Raw genomic sequence first — 27983 nt, 5'->3', positions numbered from 1 at the left:
ATAGTGTAAAGTGTGCAAAATATCAAAGAAGGGTGGAAATTACCAAATAACCCTTAGCCAATATCATCTTCAACTAATATTTAGTTAAGTTTGAAGGGTCCCAGCTCAATATCCCCCCCCCCCCATAAATCTATAGGATAAGCTTGTGGTGGGTGACAGACCCTATATGCCGGTGCACTGTGGGATACGGACTGTAGCTGCATTAAATCGGCTTAATCGCCATGGGACTGTCACTTACATTAGAAAGTCCAGGAAAGAACAGAACGAGGTTTTTGTTGCAGGATTATACCGCATGAAATATGTAAAAAGCTATAAGTAAGGAAACCATCACTGAAGTCAACTGAGGACATGCAAGGAGCCGTCACAATTCTTGAAAAAAATATGCAAGTCACGAGGCAGCCTCTGTTGGGTTGCTAAAAATTTCCCCAAGTTATGTCTTAAAGGGGATGTCCAGGATTAGGAAAGCATGGCTGCTGACTCCCCAAAATAGCGCCACACTACATTAGAGGTTGTGGTTGGTATTGCAGCTCTGCTTCATTCATTTTAAATCCTTCCCTACATAAGACGTATTGATACATTCCAGGACGTGTCGGAGCAGGCTCAGTAGCTGAGCCTGCACCATTCACGACAGGTGACAGCTGTATTATACAGTCGGCGCATGTTTATAACAGCAGATGAGAACCGGCCTTCATAGGAGGTTATTAATTTCACTAAATACTGCAATATTAAAGTACTGCACCTTATGGTACAAGCGATCAAATGATCGGAAAAAAAGTTTTCAAAAAGTTTTCAAAAAGATAAAAAAAAAAAAAATGTAAAAAAAACCCAAAAAACAAAGTTTGAATTCCTGATACAAAAATGAAAAAAATAATAAAAAAAAAATTTGGTATTGCCACAGATCTAACAAAATATAAACATATTTCCCCACTGAGTAAGCACCACAAATATTAATAAAAAATTGAAACTCCAGAATTGCAAGTTTAGGGGGAAAAAAAATGAATATAAAAAAAAGATGTAAAGGAGACAAACCCCAAGGAAATATCAATAAAAACATGAAGACAGCAGCTCTGTCAATGGAAAAATAAAATACGGTACTTACGGTAAGTGTCTCGGAAATTATCGACACAAACTAACTTTTTTTCTTTTTGAAAAACTCTGAATTTTTTTTTCCATTATTTAAATAAAAAAAAAAATGCAAGTTTGGTATCGCTGAGCTGGAGAATCGTGTCACCAGGTCACTTTTACTGAACAAAGAATAAAGTAAAAAGTAAACAAAAATGGCGGAATTACGTCTTTTTCACTATTTCACCAGACTTTTTTTCCCATTTTTCAGAGCATTATAAGTTAGAAGTGCGGGCTGTGCTTCAAAACTGCAACTCGTCCCACGTACGGGACATCAAACAGCGACGGTGAAGGAAAAATACAGATATGGGTCTTAGGAAAAGGAGAGAAAAAAATGAGTAAATATGTAAATATTTAATGTGAGGATTCCTAAGTATAGCCAGAAAGTGACCTCTAAGTTTAAAGAAGTGGAGAACAGCGCCCCCTTACTAAATAATTTCATTGATGTGGCTATGTAAGAAAAAAAAATGCTGGACTGAAAAATAATATATTTAAAAATATTTTTTATTTAAAAAAAAAATGAATTTAGAGAAAAAAAATGACATTGTTCAGAATTTTTGGAAATTTAGCGTTAATTAATGGACGATCCCATGATGTTATTATTGGAGTGATTACATTAATGTAATGTAATTATGATTAATTATTATTAATGCAGTGATTAGATCAGCGAGTGGCAGCAGAAGGAATCGCAGTGATGATCAGAAGTCGTTATACGAAGGTCAGGTGCTTGTCGGCCGGGACGTTGTAGTTTGTTTTGTGCTCCTCGAAGAGTTCGGAGAGTTTCTCCATGTAAAGCTTGTGCAGGCGCTCCACATCCTCATTTGTGGGGTTGGGATTTTCTAAGACTGGAATCGGCTTCCCTACTGCAAAAGCAAAGAAACATACAAATGATATTATGTAACATAACGCAAGATTCCCAGGGTATAGCAGCATGCTACATATTATATATGTGTATATATGTATATAATATATATATATATATATATATATATATATATATATATATATATATATATATATATATATATATATATATATATATATATATATATATATATATATATATATATATATATATATATATATATATATAATTTTTTTTTTTTTTTTTTTTTAATTTTATTTTATTTATTCTTATATGCAGGAAATGCCCAGGTGATACCAGCTGTACATATATAACTATATACAGGAGATGCCCAGGTTATACCAGAATATATATTTAAATGAGAAGGTGTGTCCAAACTTTTGTTCTGCACTGTATATATATATATATATATATATATATATATATATATACACACACACACACATACAGTACAGACCAAAAGTTTGGACACACCTTCTCATTTAAAGATTTTTCTGTATTTTCATGACTATGAAAATTGTACATTCACACTGAAGGCATCAAAACTATGAATTAACACACGTGGAATTATATACTTAACAAAAAAGTGTGAAACCACTGAAAATATATCTTATATTCTAGGTTCTTCACAGTAGCCACCTTCTGCTTTGATGACTGCTTTACACACTGTTGGCATTCTCTTGATGAGCTTCAAGAGGTAGTCACCAGAAATGCTCTTCACTTCACAGGTGAGCCCTGTCAGGTTTAATAAGTGGGATTTCTTGCCTTATAGATGGGGTTGGGACCATCAGTTGTGTTGTGCAGAAGTCAGGTGGATACACAGCTGATAGTTCTACTGAATAGATTGTTAGAATTTGTATTATGGCAAGAAAAAAGCAGCTAAGTAAAGAAAAACGAGTGGCCATCATTACTTTAAGAAATGAAGGTCAGTCAGTCTGAAAAATTGGGAAAACTTTGAACGTGTCCCCAAGTGCAGTTGCAAAAACCATCAATCACTACAAAGAAACTGGCTCACATGAGGACCGCTCCAGGAAAGGAAGACCAAGAGTCACCTCTGCTTCTGAGGATAAGTTTATCCGAGTCACCAGCCTCAGAAATCGCAGGTTAACAGCAGCTCAGATTAGAGACCAGGTCAATGCCACACAGAGTTCTAGCAGCAGACACATCTCTACAACAACTGTTAAGAGGAGACTTTGTGCAGCAGACCTTCATGGTAAAATAGCTGCTAGGAAACCACTGCTAAGGACAGGCAACAAGCAGAAGAGACTTGTTTGGGCTAAACAACACAAGGAATGGACATTAGACCAGTGGAAATCTGTGCTTTGGTCTGATGAGTCCAAATTTGAGATCTTTGGTTCCAACCACCGTGTCTTTGTGCGATGCAGAAAAGGTGAACGGATGGACTCTACATGCCTGGTTCCCACCGTGAAGCATGGAGGAGGAGGTGTGATGGTGTGGGGGGCTTTGCTGGTGACACTGTTGGGGATTTATTCAAAATTGAAGGCATACTGAACCAGCATGGCTACCACAGCATCTTGCAGCGGCATGCTATTCCATCCGGTTTGCGTTTAGTTGGAGCATCATTTATTTTTCAACAGGACAATGACCCCAAACACACCTCCAGGCTGCGTAAGGGCTATTTGACCAAGAAGGAGAGTGATGGGGGCTACGCCAGATGACCTGGCCTCCACAGTCACCAGACCTGAACCCAATCGAGATGGTTTGGGGTGAGCTGGACCGCAGAGTGAAGGCAAAAGGGCCAACAAGTGCTAAGCATCTCTGGGAACTCCTTCAAGATTGTTGGAAGACCATTTCCGGTGACTACCTCTTGAAGCTCATCCAGAGAATGCCAAGAGTGTGCAAAGCAGTCATCAAAGCAAAAGGTGGCTACTGTGAAGAACCTAGAATATAAGACATATTTTCAGTTGTTTCACACTTTTTTGTTAAGTATATAATTCCACATGTGTTAATTCATAGTTTTGATGCCTTCAGTGTGAATGTACAATTTTCATAGTCATGAAAATACAGAAAAATCTTTAAATGAGGTGTGTCCAAACTTTTGGTCTGTACTGTATAGAATTATATACAGGCGATGTTCAGGTCATATTAACAGTACATATATAATTATATATAGGAGATGCCCAGGTTATAGCAGCTGTATATATATGATTATGCTGACAATACCCAGGTTATACCAGCTGTACATGTATAAGTATATGCAGAAGATACCCAGGTTATAGCAGCTGTACATATATGATTATATTCAGACAATACCCAGGTTATAGCAGCATATCATTTTAGAATACCGGTTTCTCAGCAGACTGTTCGCTCGTGTGGTCATCACTTGCCCCCTGTCTTCTGTGCACATTAGGACAATGATGTGCTGCTATTAATCCCTGTGTAATAGTATCTGATAGGACACTGTGTGCACAGGACGTTTGTTTGTCACATTAGTCCTGGTCACAGGAGGAATTATACATCCATCAATCCTCCGTACTGTCATGGCTGCCGCGACTGGTCAGCAGGATTCATCAGCCGCATCCTCCATCATGTGACCATTGTCTCATTGCTGCCATATGGGCGCTCGCTCATTCCTTCCGCCTCACTGGGAGGACACATCTCATCCTCCAGTCCATGCACGAAACATCAGAGCGAAGCAGGCAATCAATTACCACAAAGGCTCCTAGAACTCAGCACAAAACACCGCGACACGTCTGTAGGAAAACAGAACCAGCACTATATATTATTATATCCAGCCGGTATAACCTGGGCATCTCCTGTATATAATTATATATGTACAGCCGGTATAACCTGGGCATCTCCTGTATATAATTATATATGTACAGCCGGTATAACCTGGGCATCTCCTGTATATAATTATATATGTACAGCTGGTATAACCTGGGTATCTCCTGTATATAATTATATATGTACAGTTTGTATAACCTGGGCATCTCCTGTATATAATTATATATGTACAGCTGGTATAACCTGGGTATCTCCTGTATATAATCATATATGTACAGCTGGTATAACCTGGGCATCTCCTGTATATAATTATATATGTACAGCTGGTATAACCTGGGCATCTCCTGTATATAATTATATATGTACAGCTGGAATAACCTGGGTATCTTCTGTATATAATTATATATGTACAGCTGTTGCTGTTATAACCTGGGCATCTCCTGTATATAGTTATATATGTACAGCTGGCATAACCTGGGCATCTCCTGTATATAATTATATATGTACAGCTGGTATAACCTGGACATCTCCTGTATATAATTATATATGTACAGCTGGCATAACCTGGGCATCTCCTGTATATAATTATATATGCACAGCCGGTATAACCTGGGCATCTCCTGTATATAATTATATATGTGCAGCTGGTATAACCTGAGCATCTCCTGTATATAATTATATATGCACAGCCGGTATAACCTGGGCATCTCCTGTATATAATTATATATGTACAGTTGATATAACCTGGGTATCTCCAGTATATAATTATATATGTACAGCTGGTATAACCTGGGCATCTCCTGTATATTATTATATAGGTACAGCTAGTATAACCCAGGCATCTCCTGTATATAATTATATATGTACAGCTGGTATAACCTGGACATCTCCTGTATATAATTATATATGTACAGCCGGTATAACCTGGGCATCTCCTGTATATAATTATATATCTACAGCCAGTATAACCTGGGCATCTCCTGTATATAATTATATATGTACAGCTGGTATAACCGGAATATCATCTTTATATAATTATATATGTACAGCTGGTAGAACCTGGGTATCTCCTGTATATAATTATATATATACAGCTGGTATAACCTGGGCATCTCCTGTATATAATTATATATGTACAGCTGGTATGACCTGGGTATCTCCTGTATATAATAATAAATATACAGCTGGTATAACTTGGGTATCTCCTGTATATAATTATATATGTACAGCTGGTATAACCTGGGCATCTCCTGTATATAATTATATATGTACAGCCGGTATAACCTGGGCATCTCCTGTATACAATTATATATGTACAGCTGGTATAACCTGGGTATCATCTTTATATAATTATATATTTACAGCTGGTATAACCTGGGCATCTCCTGTATATAATTATATATGTACAGCCGGTATAACCTGGGCATCTCCTGTATACAATTATATATGTACAGCTGGTATAACCTGGGTATCATCTTTATAGAATTATATATTTACAGCTGGTATAACCTGGGCATCTCCTGTATATAATTATATATTTACAGCTGGTATAACCTGGGAATCTTCTGTATATAATTATATATGTACAGCTGGTATAACCAGGGCATCTCCTGTATATAATTATATATGTATATATGTACTGCTGGTATAACCTGGGTATCTCCTGTATATAATAATATATATACAGCTGGTATAACTGGAGTATCATCTTTGCACAATTATATATGTACAGCTGGTATAACCTGAACTTCACCTGTATATAATCATATATGTACAGCCGGTATAACCCGGGCATCTCCTGTATATAATTATATATGTACAGCTGGTATAACCTGGGTATCTCCTGTATACAATAATATATACAGTGGTGGCCAAAAGTATTGGCACCCCTGTAATTCTGTCAGATAATACTCCGTTTCTTCCTGAAAATGATTGCAATCACAAATTCTTTGGTATTATTATCTTCATTTAATTTGTCTTCAATGAAAAAACACAAAAAGAATTGTCCTAAAGCCAAATTGGATATAATTCCACACCAAACCTAAAAAAGGGGATGCACAAAAGTACTGGCACCCTTTGAAAAATCCTGTGATGCTTCTCTAATTCGTGTAATTAACAGCACCTGTAACTTACCTGTGGCACCTAACAGGTGTTGGCAATAACTAAATCACACTTGCAGCCAGTTAACATGGATTAAAGTTGACTCAACCTCTGTCCTGTGTCCTTGTGTGTACCACATTGAGCATGGAGAAAAGAAAGAAGACCAAAGAACTGTCTGAGGACTTGAGAAACCAAATTGTGAGGAAGCATGAGCAATCTCAAGGCTACAAGTCCATCTCCAAAGACCTGAATGTTCCTGTGTCTTCCGTGCGCAGTGTCATCAAGAAGTGTAAAGCCCATGGCACTGTGGCTAACCTCCCTAGATGTGGACGGAAAAGAAAAATTGACGAGAGATTTCAACGCAAGATTGTGCAGATGGTGGATAAAGAACCTCGACTAACATCCAAACAAGTTCAAGCTGCCCTGCAGTCCGAGGGTACAACAGTGTCAACCCGTACTATCCGTTGGCGTCTGAATGAAAAGGGACTGTATGGTAGGATACCCAGGAAGACCCCACTTCTTACCCCGAGACATAAAAAAGCCAGGCTGGAGTTTGCCAAAACTTACCTGAGAAAGCCTAAAACGTTTTGGAAGAATGTTCTCTGGTCAGATGAGACAAAAGTAGAGCTTTTTGGGAAAAAGCATCAACATAGAGTGTACAGGAAAAAAAAGAGGCATTCAAAGAAAAGAACACGGTCCCTACAGTCAAACATGGCGGAGGTTCCCTGATGTTTTGGGATTGCTTTGCTGCCTCTGGCACTGGACTGCTTGACCGTGTGCATGGCATTATGAAGTCTGAAGACTACCAACAAATTTTGCAGCATAATGTAGGGCCCAGTGTGAGAAAGCTGGGTCTCCCTCAGAGGTCATGGGTCTTCCAGCAGGACAGTGACCCAAAACACACTTCCAAAAGCACTATAAAATGGTTTTAGAGCAAGCACTGGAGACTTCTAAGGTGGCCAGCAATGAGTCCAGACCTGAATCCCATAGAACACCTGTGGAGAGATCTAAAAATGGCAGTTTGGAGAAGGCACCCTTCAAATATCAGGGACCTGGAGCAGTTTGCCAAAGAAGAATGGTCTACAATTCCAGCAGAGCATTGTAAGAAACTCATTGATGGTTACCGGAAGCGGTTGGTCGCAGTTATTTTGGCTAAAGGTTGTGCAACCAAGTATTAGGCTGAGGGTGCCAATACTTTTGTCCGGCCCATTTTTGGAGTTTTGTGTGAAATGATCAATGATTTGATTTTTGCTTCATTCTCTTTTGTGTTTTTTCCTTGCAAGCAAATTAAATGAAGATAATAAGACCAAAGAATTTGTGATTGCAATCATTTTCAGGAAGAAACTGAGTATTATCTAACAGAATTGCAGGGGTGCCAATACTTTTGGCCACCACTGTATACAGCTGGTATAACCTGGGCATCTCCTGTATATAATTATATATGTATATATGTACTGCTGGTATAACCTGGGCATCTCCTGCATATAATTATATATGTACAGCTGGTATAACCTGGGCATCTCCTGCATATAATTATATATGTACAGCTGGTATAACCAGGGCATCTCCTGTATATAATTATATATGTATATATGTACTGCTGGTATAACCTGGGCATCTCCTGCATATAATTATATATGTACAGCTGGTATAACCTGGGCATCTCCTGTATATAATTATATATGTACAGTTGGTATAACCTGGGCATCTCCTGTATATAATTATATATGTACAGTTGGTATAACCTGGGCATCTCCTGTATATAAATTATATATGATCAGCTGGTATAACCTGGGCATCTCCTGTATATAATTATATATGCACAGCTGGTATAACCAGGGCATCTCCTGTACATAAATTATATATGTACAGCTGGTATAACCAGGGCATCTCCTGTATATAATTATATATGTATATATGTACTGCTGGTATAACCTGGGCATCTCCTGTATATAATTATATATGTACAACTGCTATAACCTGGGCATCTCCTGTATATAATTATATATGTATATATGTACTGCTGGTATAACCTGGGCATCTCCTGCATATAATTATATATGTACAGCTGGTATAACCTGGGCATCTCCTGTATATAATTATATATGTACAGTTGGTATAACCTGGGCATCTCCTGTATATAATTATATATGTACAGTTGGTATAACCTGGGCATCTCCTGTATATAATTATATATGTACAGTTGGTATAACCTGGGCATCTCCTGTATATAATTATATATGATCAGCTGGTATAACCTGGGCATCTCCTGTATATAATTATATATGTACAGCTGGTATAACCTGGGCGTCTCCTGTATATAATTATATATGTACAGCTGGTATAACCTGGGCGTCTCCTGTATATAATTATATATGTACAGTTGGTATAACCTGGGTATCTCCTGTATATAATTATATATGTACAGTTGGTATAACCTGGGTATCTCCTGTATATAATTATATATGTACAGCTGGTATAACCTGGGCATCTACTGTATGTAATTATATATGTACAGCTGGTATAACCTGGGCATCTCCTGTATATAATTATATATGATCTGCTGGTATAACCTGGGCATCTCATGGGATATAAAAATAGATGTACAGCTGGTATAACCTGGGTATCTCCTGTATATAATTATATATGTACAGCTGGTGTAACCTGGGCATCTCCTGTATATAATTATATATGATCAGCTGGTATAACCTGGGCATCTCCTGTATATAATTATATATGATCAGCTGGTATAACCTGGGCATCACCTGTATATAATTATATATGATCAGCTGGTATAACCTGGGCATCTCCTGTATATAATTATATATGCACAGCCGGTGTAACCTGGGTATCTTCTGTATATTATTATATAAGTACAGCTGGTATAACCTGAGCATCTCCTGTATATAATTATATATTTACAACTGGTATAACCTGGGCATCTCCTGTATATAATTATATATGTACTGCTGGTATAACCTGGGCATCTCCTGCATATAATTATATATGTACAGCTGGTATAACCTGGGCATCTCCTGCATATAATTATATATGTACAGTTGGTATAACCTGGGCATCTCCTGTATATAATTATATATGATCAGCTGGTATAACCTGGGCATCTCCTGTATATAATTATATATGATCAGCTAGTATAACGTGGGCATCTCCTGTATATAATTATATATGATCAGCCGGTATAACCTGGGCATCTCCTGTATATAATTATATATGATCAGCTGGTATAACCTGGGCATCTCCTGTATATAATTATATATGTACAGTTGGTATAACCTGGGCATCTCCTGTATATAATTATATATGTACAGTTGGTATAACCTGGGCATCTTCTGTATATAATTATATATGATCAGCTGGTATAACCTGGGCATCTCCTGTATATAATTATATATGTACAGTTGGTATAACCTGGGCATCTCCTGTATATAATTATATATGATCAGCCGGTATAACCTGGGCATCTCCTGTATATAATTATATATGATCAGCTGGTATAACCTGGGCATCTCCTGTATATAATTATATATGTACAGCTGGTATAACCTGGGCATCTCCTGTATATAATTATATATGTACAGCTGGTATAACCTGGGCATCTCCTGTATATAATTATATATGTACAGTTTGTATAACCTGGGCATCTCCTGTATATAATTATATATGTACAGTTGGTATAACCTGGGCATCTCCTGTATATAATTATATATGTACAGCTGGTATAACCTGGGCATCTCCTGTATATAATTATATATGTACAGTTGGTATCACCTGGGCATCTCCTGTATATAATTATATATGTACAGCTGGTATAACCTGGGCATCTCCTGTATATAATTATATATGTACAGCTGGTATAACCTGGGCATCTCCTGTATATAATTATATATGTACAGCTGGTATAACCCGGGCATCTCCTGTATATAATTATATATGTACAGCTGGTATAACCTGGGCATCTCCTGTATATAATTATATATGTACAGCTGGTATAACCTGGGCATCTCCTGTATATGATTATATATGTACAGTTGGTATAACCTGGGCATCTCCTGTATATAGTTATATATGATCAGCTGGTATAACCTGGGCATCTCCTGTATATAATTATATATGATCAGCTGGTATAACCTGGGCATCTCCTGTATATAATTATATATGTACAGTTGGTATAACCTGGGCATCTCCTGTATATAATTATATATGTACAGCTGGTATAACCTGGGCATCTCCTGTATATAATTATATATGTACAGTTGGTATAACCTGGGCATCTCCTGTATATAATTATATATGTACAGCTGGTATAACCTGGGCATCTACTGTATGTAATTATATATGTACAGCTGGTATAACCTGGGCATCACCTGTATATAATTATATATGATCAGCTGGTATAACCTGGGCATCTCCTGTATATAATTATATATGCACAGCCGGTGTAACCTGGGTATCTTCTGTATATTATTATATAAGTACAGCTGGTATAACCTGAGCATCTCCTGTGTATAATTATATATTTACAACTGGTATAACCTGGGCATCTCCTGTATATAATTATATATGTACAGCAGGTTTAACCTGGGCATCTCATGTATATAATTATATATGTACAGCTGGTATAACCTGGGCATCTCCTGTATATAATTATATATGTACAGCTGGTATAACCTGGTATCTCCTGTATATAATTATATATGTATATATGTACTGCTGGTATAACCTGGGCATCTCCTGCATATAATTATATATGTACAGCTGGTATAACCTGGGCATCTCCTGCATATAATTATATATGTACAGTTGGTATAACCTGGGCATCTCCTGTATATAATTATATATGATCAGCTGGTATAACCTGGGCATCTCCTGTATATAATTATATATGATCAGCCGGTATAACCTGGGCATCTCCTGTATATAATTATATATGATCAGCTGGTATAACCTGGGCATCTCCTGTATATAATTATATATGTACAGTTGGTATAACCTGGGCATCTCCTGTATATAATTATATATGTACAGTTGGTATAACCTGGGCATCTCCTGTATATAATTATATATGATCAGCTGGTATAACCTGGGCATCTCCTGTATATAATTATATATGTACAGCTGGTATAACCTGGGCATCTCCTGTATATAATTATATATGTACAGCTGGTATAACCTGGGCATCTCCTGTATATAATTATATATGTACAGCTGGTATAACCTGGGCATCTCCTGTATATAATTATATATGTACAGCTGGTATAACCTGGGCATCTCCTGTATATAATTATATATGTACAGTTGGTATAACCTGGGCATCTCCTGTATATAATTATATATGATCAGCTGGTATAACCTGGGCATCTCCTGTATATAATTATATATGTACAGCTGGTATAACCTGGGCATCTCCTGTATATAATTATATATGATCAGCCGGTATAACCTGGGCATCTCTTGTATATAATTATATATGATCAGCTGGTATAACCTGGGCATCTCATGGGATATAAAAATAGATGTACATCAGGAATAGACAATCCCTTTAATGTAACAATTAAAATAAAACTATTCACTTACTAATCGTGTTGATCGGCCTCCGATATGGGATTAGTCCAAAGCTGTACTGGAAGACGCCCCGTGCGTGGAACAGGGGTAGGGCCACACCCATCAGCTTCTGCAGATTCTCCTGGATCCTTCTCAGCATTGATCCTTTTGGATTCTCCACTTGGTCGAAGAGTTCATTCTCCCCAAAGGAGAAGACGGGGACCAAGGAAGCGCTGGACACAGAAGAGTGCGAGGATCAGACTGAGAGTTCATTTAAAATGCTAAGTGCTTTCAATCGCTTATGATTTACAATCACCGTATATTTTATGATACCTGTAAATACATTATATTACTGATCTTGACTTACATTGCAGAGCTGCATGAAAAAATCTGCTGTTTGTTCATGGAAACAGTCAGCAAGTTTGTATAAAGACAAGCCCCTGGCTGCTTAGCTAAACGTTTATAATGCATGAGGGAAATGATGCTTTCTTAAAATAAAAAGGATGTACAATTCTTCATACCGACCAAGTGTTATAGTAGTATTGTACTATATACAGTCATGGCCAAAAGTGTTGGCACCCTTGAAATTGTTCCAGAAAATTAAGTATTTCTTCCAAAAAATAATTGCAATTCCACACGTTTTGTTATACACGTTTATTTCCTTTTGTGTGTATTGGAACAACACAAAAACAACAGAGAAAAAAATTGGACAAAATTTCACACAAAACTCCAAAAATGGCCCAAACTAAATTGTTGGCACGTGAGAACGCTGCACATGCACCCTCCGCAGCCACCACACGTGGGACCCCCTACCTAGAGACGTCCATGACGCAGGAACTGCAGCTCTCCACAGGCTGATGAACCCTGGTACCACTGTGAAGCTTCTAACTGGAACATTCATCTATATACTATGGTGTCTTCCCATTAGCTAAACCAGATACAATAGCGACTTAATGAATAAGGCCAGTGTGGCCGAAACGTCTACCTACTGTCGCCTTCACCATTGTATTTTTTTTTGCATTTTCTCTGTGTGAATAAACTTGCACCAAATAGCAAAATTTCTAAGAGTGTGCGATGAATTAATTTTTTTGCACACAGTCAAGGCACCCAGTGCCAGAGGCAGCAGAACAACCCCAAAACATCTTTGAACCTCCACCATATTTGACTGTAGGTACTGTGTTCTTTTCTTTGTAGGCCTCATTCCATTTTCAGTATTTTCAGGATTTTGGTTTACCCGCGTACATTTTGGCAAACTGCAGTCTAGCTTTTTTATGTCTGTGTCAGCAGTGGGATCCTCCCGAGTTCCATTTCATTCACATTTGGACAGATACTTCGCACTGACACTGATGCACCCTGAGCCTGCAGTACAGCTTGGAGTTCTTTGATTGATTGGGGCTGCTAATCCACCATCCGGACTATCCTGCGTTGCAACCTTTCATCGATTTTTCTCTGCCTTCCACGTCCACGGTAAATTTCTTGATGTTCTGCACTGTGGACAAAGGAACATCAAGATCTCTGGAGATTGCCTTGTAAGCTTGAGATTGTTGATATTTTGCAATAATTTTGGTTCTCAAGTCCTCAGACAGTTCTCTCCTCCTCTTTCTGTTCTCCATGCTTAGTGTGGCACACATGGACACACAATGCAAAGATTGAGTCAACTTCTCCCTTTTTTATCTGGTTTCAGATTTTCATATTGCCCCACCTGTTACTTGACACTGGTGAGTATCACATGCTTGAAACAAAGTTATTGACTTACAATTTTGAAAAGGTGCCAACAATTTTGTCCAGCCTATTTTTGGGGTTTTGTGTGAAATTATGTCCAATTTGCCTTTTTTCCTCAGTTTTTTTGTGTTGTTCCAATACACACAAAAGAAATAAACGTGTATAACAAAATCTGTAATTACGATAATTTTCTGGAAAAAATACTTCATTTTCTGGAACAATTTCAAAGGTTCCAACACTTTTGGCCATGACTTTACAATTTTTCAGATTCTAAGTGGAAGCAGTTAGTACACCAAACTCCTCACAACCTACCTGAGGAATTATAATATAATGGGACCATTTTTAGAACACTATAAAAGTGTCTTTCGGGGTGGACACTGACAGCAAAGGGCCACTGGTATAGGATATGTTTCTGGGGATTCTCCATAATGCCCCAGCTGCATTATTATAAACCATCTGTCACGGGTGTGTCAGATGTGACAGACAGTCGCCCTACAGTTGTTTGCAGAAGATCTCTTCACTTGGCATTACAGACACCTTCTTAGCCGTTTCCCTCTAGGACCCAGCGGCTACCTCCTTCCTGCTAATTGACACCCTGGCCTGGGTGTTTAAATAGTTTCACTTTGCAGCAGGAAGGTGCCAGTGATACTCACATGTTTCCTTGTCAAGGCTTGGAGCTCTCAGACTACCATCTTCCTCTGTGGTGCTAGGAGGACGCTTGGAGTTATCTCTCTGAAGTCGGCTAAAGCTAAGTTACTTTTCCCCATGTCTGTCTCCCTTGTTATCTTTAGTCATTAGTGGGGATTGACTAGTTCTCATCCCCCTTCCCTATCCAGGGCCAAGCGATAGGGAAATACAGGGTTTAGGTTTGCGGGCAGTGATTGGCGAGGAACCAATACAGGGCCGTTAGTGGAGACAGAGTGATATTAGACCAGCCTAGGAGGTCTCCACTCCCCCACTCCCCCCTTTCCCTAGAGTCTGGGCTTCCTTTCCCCCTTCCCTTTGTGTTTTTGTGTTGCACTTAGTCTTTCACACACCTTGCGTGACACCCATTAAGCAAAAATACAATATATGTGCAGGGTGTAATATAAATAAATAAATATATATATATATATATATATATATATATATATATATATATTACACACACAGAAAATATGGATGGCAACACATTACAGACATTTTTACAAATTACACGCACAAAGACATATATATAGTACACACATGCACAGGCCTATTTAGGACTCGATCGTATTCATGTATACATTACATATCCATGAACATATAACACACACAAGCATTCTGTACATAGTAAACACATACTGTATGTACATATTGTGTGCAAATTTAGACATTACACACATAGCATTAAGAACGACAAAACACCCATCATACCATAAAAAGGGGAAAGGCAACCATATAACCCACAATTTGTAATTTAATCTCTTTACTAATCAAAATAACATTTTTTGCTCAGATGACCAAAATAATTTTTCCACATTGAGAGCCATAACTTTTTTTTTGTATTAAAAACTATGGATCTTATATAGTGAAATTTAAAGTGTAATTTTACCATAGACATACAGTGTGTAAGTGTTACAAACGTTAATATAAATGTGAGTTAAAAGAATAAAAAACAGATATATGGAGATGTATATCCATGTACCAGTACAATATGCCTGTAAAGAAGAAGAATACCATTTTTGATCTTCAGGCAGACAAAAAAAACCTCCTATATTTAGGAGTGTAGCCTGTGGTTCATTAATAATGTTGCCGCCTTTCATGCTAAAGGTTCTGAGTTTGAATCCTGGGTAAGATCTGCACAGCGACTCTGTGTAATAGGGATCTGAACCGGCAGCACATGTCGTACGTCCACCCCAAGGGTCTATTGTAAAGACTGCACTTTCTGTGATTCAATTGCTAAAAAAAAAAGGCTGTTGTGATGACACTGTATAAGCTCAGAGTGTTGAGAGATTTCAGCTCTGAAGCTGCAAAATTTTGAATGCGATTCTAAACACTGCAATAATAAGTTGTCACATGAAATTACCCATTTTCGATGGCAAGTCTGATAAATCCTTTCCGGTTTTTCAGCATTAGGGTGAAAGCACCGGGCCGAGCGTCCAGAGACTCCGCTGCTCCGCCCACAGCGATGACTATAGCGGTTCCACTTTTCTTTTTCTTTAGCAGGTAGGTAGCACTGTCCTTGTCAGATGGGATCAATCCTGGAAGAGATCACTGTTTTTAGCTCTGGATGTCTCTCCCCCTCCTGACAGCTAATACCCAAGGAAAACGTTCTGTTTGTCTCTGTCCCTTCACCTGTGATTATCATCATTATTGTTACTTTTTAAAATTCAACAAATATAAAAATGTAAAAGATTAATTAAACCCAAGAGGTTGACATTGAAAATGTGCTAATATCCGAAATCCCTGTGTGGTACCTACCGCCACTCATAATGTAATCCCTGAAAAATGGCGCCCGGAACCACAGTGGTAACATCAGGAGGTACGGTGTAATTCCCGGGTACAGGTCAGGAAATCCAGTGGCCTCTGTGCAGAAATTTGTGAACCCTCCGGCTATGAGGACCCCGTGTGGATGGAAGCCAAAAATGTAGTTCTTATTCGGATCCAAATCTGCAGTTTTAATCAACTGTAAAAAACACAAATTCACCTTTGGTAAGAAATAGTCTGGAAGAGTCACTGCACATACATTACATTACTGATCCTGAGTTACCTCCTGTATTATACTCCAGAGCTGCACTCACTATTCTGCTGGTGCAGTCACTGTGTATGTACATTACATTACTGATCCTGAGTTACATCCTGTATTATACTCCAGAGCTGCACTCACTATTCTGCTGGTGCAGTCACTGTGTACATACATTACATTACTGATCCTGAGTTACCTCCTGTATTATACTCCAGAGCTGCACTCACTATTCTGCTGGTGCAGTCACTGTGTACATACATTACATTACTGATCCTGAGTTACCTCCTGTATTACACCCCAGAGATGCACTCACTATTCTGCTGGTGCAGTTACTGTGTACATACATTACATTAATGATCCTGAGTTACATCCTGTATTATACTCCAGAGCTGCACTCTCTATTCTGCTGGTGCAGTCACTGTGTACATACATTACATTACTGATCCTGAGTTACATCCTGCATTATACTCCAGAGCTGCACTCACTATTCTGCTGGTGCAGTCACTGTGTACATACATTACATTACTGATCCCGAGTTACCTCCTGTATTATACTCCAGAGCTGCACTCTCTATTCTGCTGGTGCAGTCACTGTGTACATACATTACATTACTGATCCTGAGTTACATCCTGTATTATACTCCAGAGCTGCGCTCACTATTCTGCTGGTGCAGTCACTGTGTACATACATTACATTACTGATCCTGAGTTACCTCCTGTATTATACTCCAGAGCTGCACTCACTATTCTGCTGGTGCAGTCACTGTGTACATACATTACATTACTGATCCTGAGTTACCTCCTGTATTATACTCCAGAGCGGCACTCTCTATTCTGCTGGTGCAGTCACTGTGTATATACATTACATTACTGATCCTGAGTTACATCCTGTATTATACTCCAGAGCTGCGATCACTATTCTGCTGGTGCAGTCACTGTGAACATACATTACATTACTGATCCTTTACTGATCCTGAGTTACCTCCTGTATTATACTCCAGAGCTGCACTCACTATTCTGATGGTGCAGTCACTATGTACATACATTACTGATCCTGTACTGATCCTGAGTTACATCCTGTATTATACCCCAGAGCTGCGATCACTATTCTGCTGGTGCAGTCACTGTGAACATACATTACATTACTGATCCTTTACTGATCCTGAGTTACCTCCTGTATTATACTCCAGAGCTGCACTCACTATTCTGATGGTGCAGTCACTATGTACATACATTACTGATCCTGTACTGATCCTGAGTTACATCCTGTATTATACTCCAGAGCTGCACTCACTATTCTGCTTGTGCAGTCACTATGCACATACATTACATTACTGATCCTGTACTGATCCTGAGTTACATCCTGTATTATACTCCAGAGCTGCACTCACTATTCTGCTGGTGCAGTCACTGTGTACATACATTACATTACTGATCCTGTACTGATCCTGAGTTATATCCTATATTATACTCCAGAGCTGCACTTACTATTCTGCTGGTGCAGTCACTGTGTACATACATTACATTACTGATCCTGAGTTACATCCTGTATTATACTCCAGAGCTGCATTCACTATTCTGATGGTGCAGTCACTGTGTACATACATTACATTACTGATCCTGAGTTACATCCTGTATTATACTCCAGAGCTGCACTCACTATTCTGCTGGTGCAGTCACTGTGTACATACATTACATTACTGATCCTGAGTTACATCCTGTATTATACTTCAGAGCTGCGCTCACTATTCTGCTGGTGCAGTCACTGTGTACATACATTACATTACTGATCCTGAGTTACATCCTGCATTATACCCCAAAGCTGCGATCACTATTCTGCCGGTGCAGTCACTGTGTACATACATTATATTACTGATCCTGAGTTACCTCCTGTATTATACTCCAGAGCTGCACTCACTATTCTGATGGTGCAGTCACTGTGTACATACATTACATTACTGATCCTGAGTTACATCCTGTATTATACTCCAGAGCTGCACTCACTATTCTGCTGGCGCAGTCACTGTGTACATACATTACATTACTAATCCTGAGTTACCTCCTGTATTATACCCCAGAGCTGCACTCACTATTCTGCTGGTGCAGTCACTGTGTACATACATTACATTACTGATCCTGTACTGATCCTGAGTTACATCCTGTATTATACTCCAGAGCTGCACTCACTATTCTGCTGGTGCAGTCACTGTGTACATACATTACATTACTGATCCTGAGTTACCTCCTGTATTATACTCCAGAGCTGCTCTCACTATTGTGCTGGTGCAGTCACTGTGTACATACATTACATTACTGATCCATAGTTACGTTCTGTATTATCCTCCAGAGCTGCACTCTCTATTCTGCTGGTGCAGTCACTGTGTGACGCCCAGCTGCGCTTGGTATCACAGATCCTGGAAGGGTGCATTAATGGATTCCTCCACAAGAGGCGCCCATAAACATTCACACATTTCCACCTTCCACCTCAGACCAGCAGAGGGAGCCCGTTAGGGATATAAATAGGGAAGGTGGAGCCAGGCAGTTCAGTCTGGAGTCGACAGAGAGCCAAGTCTGTTGAGAGAGTTCCTGCAGTAGAGAAGCCTGAGAGAGGTCAGCCTGCAGTGGAGCACAGTCCAGACTCAGAGGACAAAAGACTGTTCCAGCTCCTGCAATTGCTATCCTGCAGTGGAGCTTATACAGATCAAGACTCAATGTAGCTCAGAGAAGTGAGCTTTAGGTTTGCCGGCGCCATAAGATCGGTGAAGCATGGCAAGCTGCCATTAGTGTGAGTAGCGTAGTGAGGGCCCGAGTTGGCCGAAGGCGAGTGGAAAGTTAGTACATAGGGGGCAGAGGAGCTTGACCAGCTCACCCCGAAGCAGTTACTGGACCCCGGGTCCAAACTTAACGGGATCTCTATGACTCAGTAAGGCATAACCGGAATCCCTGGAGAACTACAAGTCCCAGGATCGCTAAAGTGCTGATACGTAACAGAGCCGGGAAACGCATAGGCCCCACAAACTGAGGTGCGTGTATTCCAAGAAAAGGCCCTACCACAAGGTCAGCCAGCGCAGGACAGAGACAAAGTTAGGCCTAGCTCCAGGCAGGTCAGAAACTTACTAACCAGAGGCAAGAAACAGGAGGCCCTACACCCGCTCATTGGGGAGGATCCAGACATGCACCCTTCACCCTACAGTGCTCCAGGATGTGCCTGAATTTCCATCAGTAAAAGGTACTGAAGTGACTATCGTGTCTGTCCCAGTTCTTGCTCGGACCCGGCTGGGTCTAGCCTGTCCTCCATCCCCCTCTCCGTACGCTGCCCTGAGGCCTAGCTCCACCTGTGGGGAGCTATACCATCGAGCTGCCATATCATCGGCCCCAGTGGACTGCGCAGCGCTGGTGATCCTCACCAGAAGCCACAGGTGGCGTCACAAACTTTCATACAACTAAGAAATCTATTAGCCCCTTTTTAAAGAGTGACCCCAAGGTACGGGCTCGGGAGCCGACCACCGCGACATCCCCAAGGCCAGGCAAAGGCCCGGGTACCGAGTCATCCCCATCCCCTGGGCTAGTCAACTGTGTACATACATTACATTACTGATCCTGAGTTACATTCTGTATTATCCTCCAGAGCTGCACTCACTATTCTGCTGGTGCAGTCACTATGTCCATACATTACATTACTGATTCTGAGTTACATCCTGTATTATACCCCAGAGCTGCACTCACTATTCTGCTGGTGCAGTCACTGTGTACATACATTACATTACTGATCCTGAGTTACCTCCTGTATTATACTCCAGAGCTACACTCACTATTCTGCTGGTGCAGTCACTGTGTACATACATTACTGATCCTGAGTTCCATCCTGTATTATACCCCAGAGCTGCACTCACTATTCTGCTGGTGCAGTCACTGTGTACATACATTACATTACTGATCCTGAGTTACATTCTGTATTATCCTCCAAAGCTGCACTCACTATTCTGCTGGTGCAGTCACTGTGTACATACATTACATTACTGATCCTGAGTTACATCCTGTATTATACTCCAGAGCTGCACTCACTATTCTGCTGGTGCAGTCACTGTGTACATACATTACATTACTGATCCTGAGTTACCTCCTGTATTATACTCCAGAGCTGCTCTCACTATTCTGCTGGTGGAGTCACTGTGTACATACATTACATTACTGATCCTGAGTTACATCCTGTATTATACTCCAGAGCTGCACTCACTATTCTGCTGGTGCAGTCACTGTTTACATACATTACATTACTGATCCTGAGTTACATCCTGTATTATACTCCAGAGCTGCACTCACTATTCTGCTGGTGCAGTCACTGTGTACATACATTACATTACTGATCCTGAGTTACATCCTGTATTATACTCCAGAGCTGCACTCACTATTCTGCTGGTGCAGTCACTATGTACATACATTACATTACTGATCCTGTACTGATCCTGAGTTACATCCTGTATTATACCCCAGAGCTGCTCTCACTATTCTGCTGGTGGAGTCACTGTGTACATACATTACATTACTGATCCTGAGTTACCTCCTGTATTATACTCCAGAGCTGCTCTCACTATTCTGCTGGTGCAATCACTGTGTACATACATTACATTACTGATCCTGAGTTACATCCTGTATTATACTCCAGAGCTGCACTCACTATTCTGCTGGTGCAGTCACTGTGTACATACATTACATTACTGATCCTGAGTTACATCCTGTATTATACTCCAGAGCTGCACTCACTATTCTGCTGGTGCAGTCACTGTGTACATACATTACATTACTGATCCTGTACTGATCCTGAGTTACATCCTGTATTATACCCCAGAGCTGCACTCACTATTCTGCTGGTGCATTCACTGTGTACTTGTTTCTGTTGTGGTCCATCTCACTTTGCGTTTCTCTCCAGAGCTGATGGGGTTACTCTCGTCCTCGCTGGTTTTCTTTTGGGGTCAGATGTTTTTCTTTTAGTGTCCACAACTAGTTACAGTAAAACCCTGACTATCATCCTCCGCTGACGTTACGCCTCAGTCACCCAATAAGTTACATATACAAAACAAAGTGAAGGCCGCTGTCCTCACAAACACAGATCGGAGGGCTTCTGTATCCCCATAACAGTGTCTGGTCCCCTAACAGCTGGAGTGCCCCCATAAGAGGTACACTGACATCTTCACTGACCCATCACAGCCATAATGCTCCTAATGTCTCTAATCGAAGCCAGGGACCACATCACAGTACCAGGTGCCCCCAAAACAACTGCAGTGCCTCCATAATACTGACAGTACCTTCGTAATAGTGACATCATCTGTATAATAGTGACATCACCGCCTTAACCCTTACAAAGACCCCTTACAACCTTACTGCGCATAACAGTCACTAATAGCACTGATAGTGTCTTAATACCGCCCAAGTCATACTGAATCATAGTCACTACATACCCTAATACCGTCCTATACATCAAAGATTAATGCTATACGGTGCCCATATAACACAATTTATGGTAGTTACTACTTAATAGTGCCATATAGTGCTTAATAACAGTACATACAGTGCTCATATAACACTACCATATAATTACTGAATAGTTTCATAGATCATCAATAATCAGTGCCATACAGTGCCCAGATAATACAGCAATATGGTGACTGTCACAGATCCATTTTGTATTTTTCTAGCTTAAAAACTCACATATTAAAAATTAAAACTCTTCAAAGAACAGCGCTTTTTGGCACATTTTTTGGTGTTTTTATTACACCAGTTTTGTCCTGGATATGGCCGAAATGTTTTTGGAAGTATTTATTCGGAATGGATTTCTCACACAGAAATATCCATAAAGGGTCCTTTGTACCGTTATTATTAAAAATACATAACAAAACCGATCTGAAAAAAAAGCTCTAAAAACACCAATGTTCTTATTACAAAACAGCTCCAAAAACCATGTGTTTTTAGACATTGGATTTTACAGCCAGAAAAATAAAAATCAAAAAATCTCCCTGTGAAAATACACTGATCAATAGCTGGGGGTCCGGTCCATGCAGACCCAGAAAGGCTGCGGTCAGATGCGACAAAAAATGCCTAAAAAGGCTTGAAAGAGTTGTCCTATTCATTTCAATGTTAATCCTCTTTGCTGTTCACATGAGGAGGGTTTTTTTTTTAAGTTTTTTTTTTCCTTCAGGTTTTGAAAAAAAAAAGAAAGTGCGTGATCCTGATGGAATTTGCTCCAAATCAGGCACTGTCCAAAAAAAACCCATTCCATAGACATAAAGCCATCATGTGACAAAGAAGATGGAGCGAAAACAAACAAAAATTGCAAAAATAAAACAAACAGAATCCAAAAAATAAAGAAAATAGCATAGAAAAAAAACTGCATAAAGGGAAAACTACGATTTTATGCACTATCCAACTGCTCGCAATCCGCTTTCAGTTGAATGTATGTGGCCACTGTTAGTCGGACCATTAATATGATCTGATGGGCCGGCCACTTGAACCATGGGTCTTTGGCTATGACTAATTACTGCCCGCACTTCCCCCTGTAATCGTGGCCCCAATTTTGGTTATTACAGTTGCACTTTGGGGAAATTCCAGCCATTGTTGGAAATTGTGGATTAATGGGGCAGACTCTACGGGTCACTCGGTCACCGACCTGCTCTTTTCTCTGTCCGCACCCCTGTACCTCCACTGAAGATTGATGGCCGCATGGCAGCCCACATGTATCCATTAAAAAGAAAAACTTCTCTAAAAATGTGGGAATAGGAGACAGTCATGCAGGATTTGTGCGCCGCTCCCCTAGACGGTGCAATGGCCCATAAATGATCAGGATTATACTCCTATAATATAACGATTTCTTTGTGCGTCTCTTACGTAACAATGATCTATTTTGGATTTTTATGTAATCTCTGACAAATCAATTGTCTTGCCGATGAAACATGTGAAGATTACGTGTCAAGAGGAATATAATAATCATGCTGAATATAAAGTGTGATTATTGGAGTTTATATCTTAAAAGGGACTTGCTGTCTAGTTTCCCTCCATTTGCAGTGCAAGAGATTTCAATTTATTATTTCCGGTTATCAGACAAAGGGAAAAGCTGGTAATAAAACAGATGAATCAGATCTGTTGTTTTCTGTTATCAGCCATTTCTATAGTGGGTTCAATTTTACCTACAGGTTAGTTGTAATGGGAAGTGAATGGAAACTATTTTGTATGACTTGTACAGACCTTACACTTCTCAGTTGTGCCATGATTACAATTGTATCCAATCTAACTGACCCGGAACTCCAGATTGATACATTCAACCTGTGCTGATACATTGTATCAAACTATCCAGGAAAGGAATGTTCTGTTACCGGATACAATAGTAACAACTTCTCCTTTCCTGAAGAATTTGTTGTGTGCAGGTTTTTTCATCTTCTGGATGTTCCCATTCACTGACTACAAGCAGAGATCCGAATAATGGTCCGAAATCAAAGCACAAAGTATATTAGAAAGTTGCAGATCTTTTCCTTCTGCATTAGTTCCAGGTGAAGGGCGGTGGTCCACCCCATGTGAGGGGCGGTGATCCACTCCATGTGAGGGGCGGTGATCCACCCCAGGTGAGGGGCGGCCGGTGATCTACCCCAGGTGAGGGGCGGTGATCCACCCCAGGTCAGGGGCCGTGGTCCACCCCAGGTGAGCTCGGGGTCGGCACATGATGTCCTGCTGATAACATAGGGAAGCCTGCAGCTATTGATGATCAGGGGCGCGTCCGGCGATCGTCCTGGTCAATGATTTATTGCATTAAGGCCTCTCTAATTCGTTAATCATTGCCTCCAGTTACGGCTTACACAACCTTGAACTCCAGGAAGATGTCGGGATAAACATGTTTTTTCTGCGCTGGGTCCCGCAGCCGATTAATGTTTTACCTTCACATATTGTTATTATTGCTGTGTAATAACATCCTGTGCCCCATAGTCTATATCATATTATTATATTATGTGTAGTTCCACATCAACACTAGTCTAATACACTGCACAATATGGCAGCATTATAGCGTCTGCCCAACCACAACCCCCCGAGTCCGCCCCTGCGGATCTAATAACCAGAACTTTATGCAACACTGGAGCTTTAATGGTCAAACCGATACTTAATTTGCAATTTATTTTCAGACTTCGGCTTGCTGTCAGTGAATGGAAACATTCTCATTCACATCCTGAGGATCTGTAATAAAATCGAGCGGGTGGTGTCTTGCAGAAGCAATGCCGACATTTTTTCCTCCTTTCCTACCAAGAGTCAGAACTATATATTTTCTCTACAATCGTTATCACCGTATCAGGGCTTGTTTCTTTGTGGGACCAGTTGCGCTTTTGAATGATACCGAAGAACAAAAAAAATAATCATTGCAGGTAGGGTGAAATTGTAAAATAGCAATTCCTCTATTGCATTTTGGATTTTGTTTTTGCAGAGTTCTCCGTATGGTAAAAATGACCCAAAAACCTAATTCTCCGGGTCGGTACAATTATGATGTTACAAACTTGTACAGTTTTGTTCTATTTTAATGGTAAAAAAAAATATGTAAAAAAAAATGTGGGCTTGTTTTTCCATTTTCTGTAACTTTTTATTTTTTCATCAATGGAGCTCTGTGTGTGCGGAGCTGTCATTTTTATAGTTGCAGCAGCCAGAAAATGGCAATTGTATTTTGAGGTTTTTTTTCTTGACAGTATTTGCTCCACTGGTAAAATATTGTCATTGATCTGACTTTTACAGATGTACAATAAAAGTACATGTGTTTATAAAAAAATATATTATTTTTTTATTATTATTTTTGTTATATTATTGTTATTATTATTACTTTTGCGATCATTTCTATTGTTGTTATTTGTAGTAATATTTTTATTATTTTTGCTATTTTCATTATTATTTTATTATGAGTATTATTGCAGTTATTTGTATTCTTATTATCTTTATTATTTTCATTATTATTAATATTTTTTATTATTTGTATTATTATTGTTTGTATTTTATCATTCATATTTTCATTATTATTGCTATTTTATTATTATTATTATTAATATTTGTATTATTTTTGGTATTATTTTGTTTTTATTCTTATTGGTATTATTTGTGTGAATATTTCCATCATTACTATTATTTATTGTTTATTAATATTTTATTATTATTGCTACCACTTTTATTATTTTTGCTATTATTTTATTATTACACTTATTATTTCTCTTATTTTTAATTCTTATTATTCTTATTCATATTTTATTATTATTATTTTTTGCTATTTTTTTTATTTTATATATTTATTGTTATTATTTCAAATGTTTGTTTTGTAAAATTTATTTTAGGATTATTATTTTAGTTTTCACTGTATTTTCTTTTACTATTTCCGGGGGGAACTTGAACTTGTGATCGTTTGATCGCTTGTTCTATGTACTGGACTATTCAGTATTTGCAGTATATATTGAAAATCATGGTTTCCTATGAAGCGCAGCCTGTGATCACTGCTTCCTGTCATTGAATGGAAACATTCTTGCTCATAAATTGATGAGAATAAGTTAATAATAACCCTTCTTGACCTCGTCCCGCTTGTAGAGAGGAGACTCAGGACAATTGTTACTTCTTTTTTTTACCAGTGTTTCTCAAGTCTCCTAGGTTAAGACTGAAACTATTTACCCCCCTGAGTATGATCATACATGGCATGCACAGCGCCCCCTAGAGGCATCTCATGTACATGTACAAGTTCAGATCCATTGGGTCTACAGCACTCTTTCTGTTGTGGAACTACAACTCCCAGTTAGAACTCAGAGCGTGTTGCTGTTAGGGCTTGCTGGGAGTTGTGGTTTTACAACAGCAGGGACCACAGTTTGCTGACCCCCGATCCGTGAGCTAAGCACATCAGCAGCACAAATTTCTCTAACCAGGTAGGATGTTTTCATTCACTGACATCAAGCAGAGATCTTGAAAAAGCAAAAGTTTTAAAACTTTTCACAACTTTATTCCATTAGGTGCGGACCCCTCTAATAATCATGATAGAGACCTCCTGACAGAGCAATGCTGGCTCAGCCCATATCTTGCATGGTAAGTGAATGCGGCTTCCGCCTGGTCTGGGGGCTTTTGTAGCTTGATGATCTGCTCCTCACCTCTTAACTTGTGACCTTCACCTTTCCGCTGAGGACAGGGGCTATTTGGCGGCTTACTAACAAGACATATGTTATACTGAGGGTGCGGGATAACAGCTATGGATTAGACTCATGGATTATATAGATTGATCTAAATTCTGTCATTATGGATTACCGACCCGACGCGTTTCCATGACAGTGTCGGCTCTATCACTAAAAATAGGGGCTATTTACTAGGGTGTCTAAGACGATTCCGTGGATTTCAGATGCAATACGAGAGCGATGGGTGGTAAGACGCGCTCATCTACAAGGGGCTTGGAGAACGTCTGTTTAGGGTCAGTTACAGGGGAAACGTACCAGACGGAAGAGACTCCAGAAAGGGATGAAATCCAACAGCTCTGCTCCTGTACTGCCACCTAGAGGAGAAAGTCCTGAAGGTCAATGTACAGCCCAATAAAAACCATTGGAAAAACTCTACCTAAGGCCACGTTCACACAATCAGTATATGCTCAGCATTTTATATCAATATTGGTAAAACAAAACCAGGAGAGGAACAATCAGAGGAGAAGTATAATAGAGACCCGTCACCACTTCTACATTTATCACCCACTCCTGGTTTTGGTTTACAAATACTGAACGTGGTGTTACAGAAACTGATGTAAAATACTGACCAAATACTGAAAGTGTGAACATGGTCCACTGTGAATCACACCTTATATAATAGCAAAGAGCAGCACTCACTATTCTGCTGGTGCAGTCACTGTGTACATACATTACATTACTGATCCTGAGTTACATCCTGCATTATACTCCAGAGCTGCACTCACTATTCTGCTGGTGCAGTCACTGTGTACATACATTACATTACTGATCCCGAGTTACATCCTGCTTTATACTCCAGAGCTGCACTCACTATTCTGCTGGTGCAGTCACTGTGTACATACATTACATTACTGATCCTGAGTTATATCCTGTATTATACTCCAGAGCTGCACTCACTATTCTGCTGGTGCAGTCACTGTGTACATACATTA

At 39.4% G+C, this 27983-nt stretch overlaps 1 protein-coding gene across 1 annotated transcript in view; it reads right to left on the bottom strand.

The window, feature by feature from the left end:
• Positions 1–1608: 1608 nt before the first annotated feature.
• MOGAT2 (monoacylglycerol O-acyltransferase 2) overlaps positions 1609–27983 on the bottom strand; it is a 101376-nt gene continuing 75001 nt past the window's right edge. The window contains exons 3-6 of the mRNA XM_073661437.1: positions 16562–16766; positions 16167–16341; positions 12431–12630; positions 1609–1985 (exon numbers count right to left, since the gene is read on the bottom strand). Of these exons, the coding sequence (XP_073517538.1) occupies positions 1831–1985; positions 12431–12630; positions 16167–16341; positions 16562–16766 (735 nt within the window). The 3' untranslated portion in view covers positions 1609–1830. The remainder of the gene's footprint in view (positions 1986–12430; positions 12631–16166; positions 16342–16561; positions 16767–27983) is intronic.

Source organism: Phyllobates terribilis, unplaced genomic scaffold (genome assembly GCF_046119375.1).
Source record: "Phyllobates terribilis strain yellow unplaced genomic scaffold, ASM4611937v1 Scaffold_2__4_contigs__length_985480577, whole genome shotgun sequence".
Taxonomy (NCBI): domain Eukaryota; kingdom Metazoa; phylum Chordata; class Amphibia; order Anura; family Dendrobatidae; genus Phyllobates; species Phyllobates terribilis.
The sequence above is the reverse complement of the archived record's forward strand: the minus strand, read 5'-3'. Positions and strand labels throughout refer to the sequence as shown.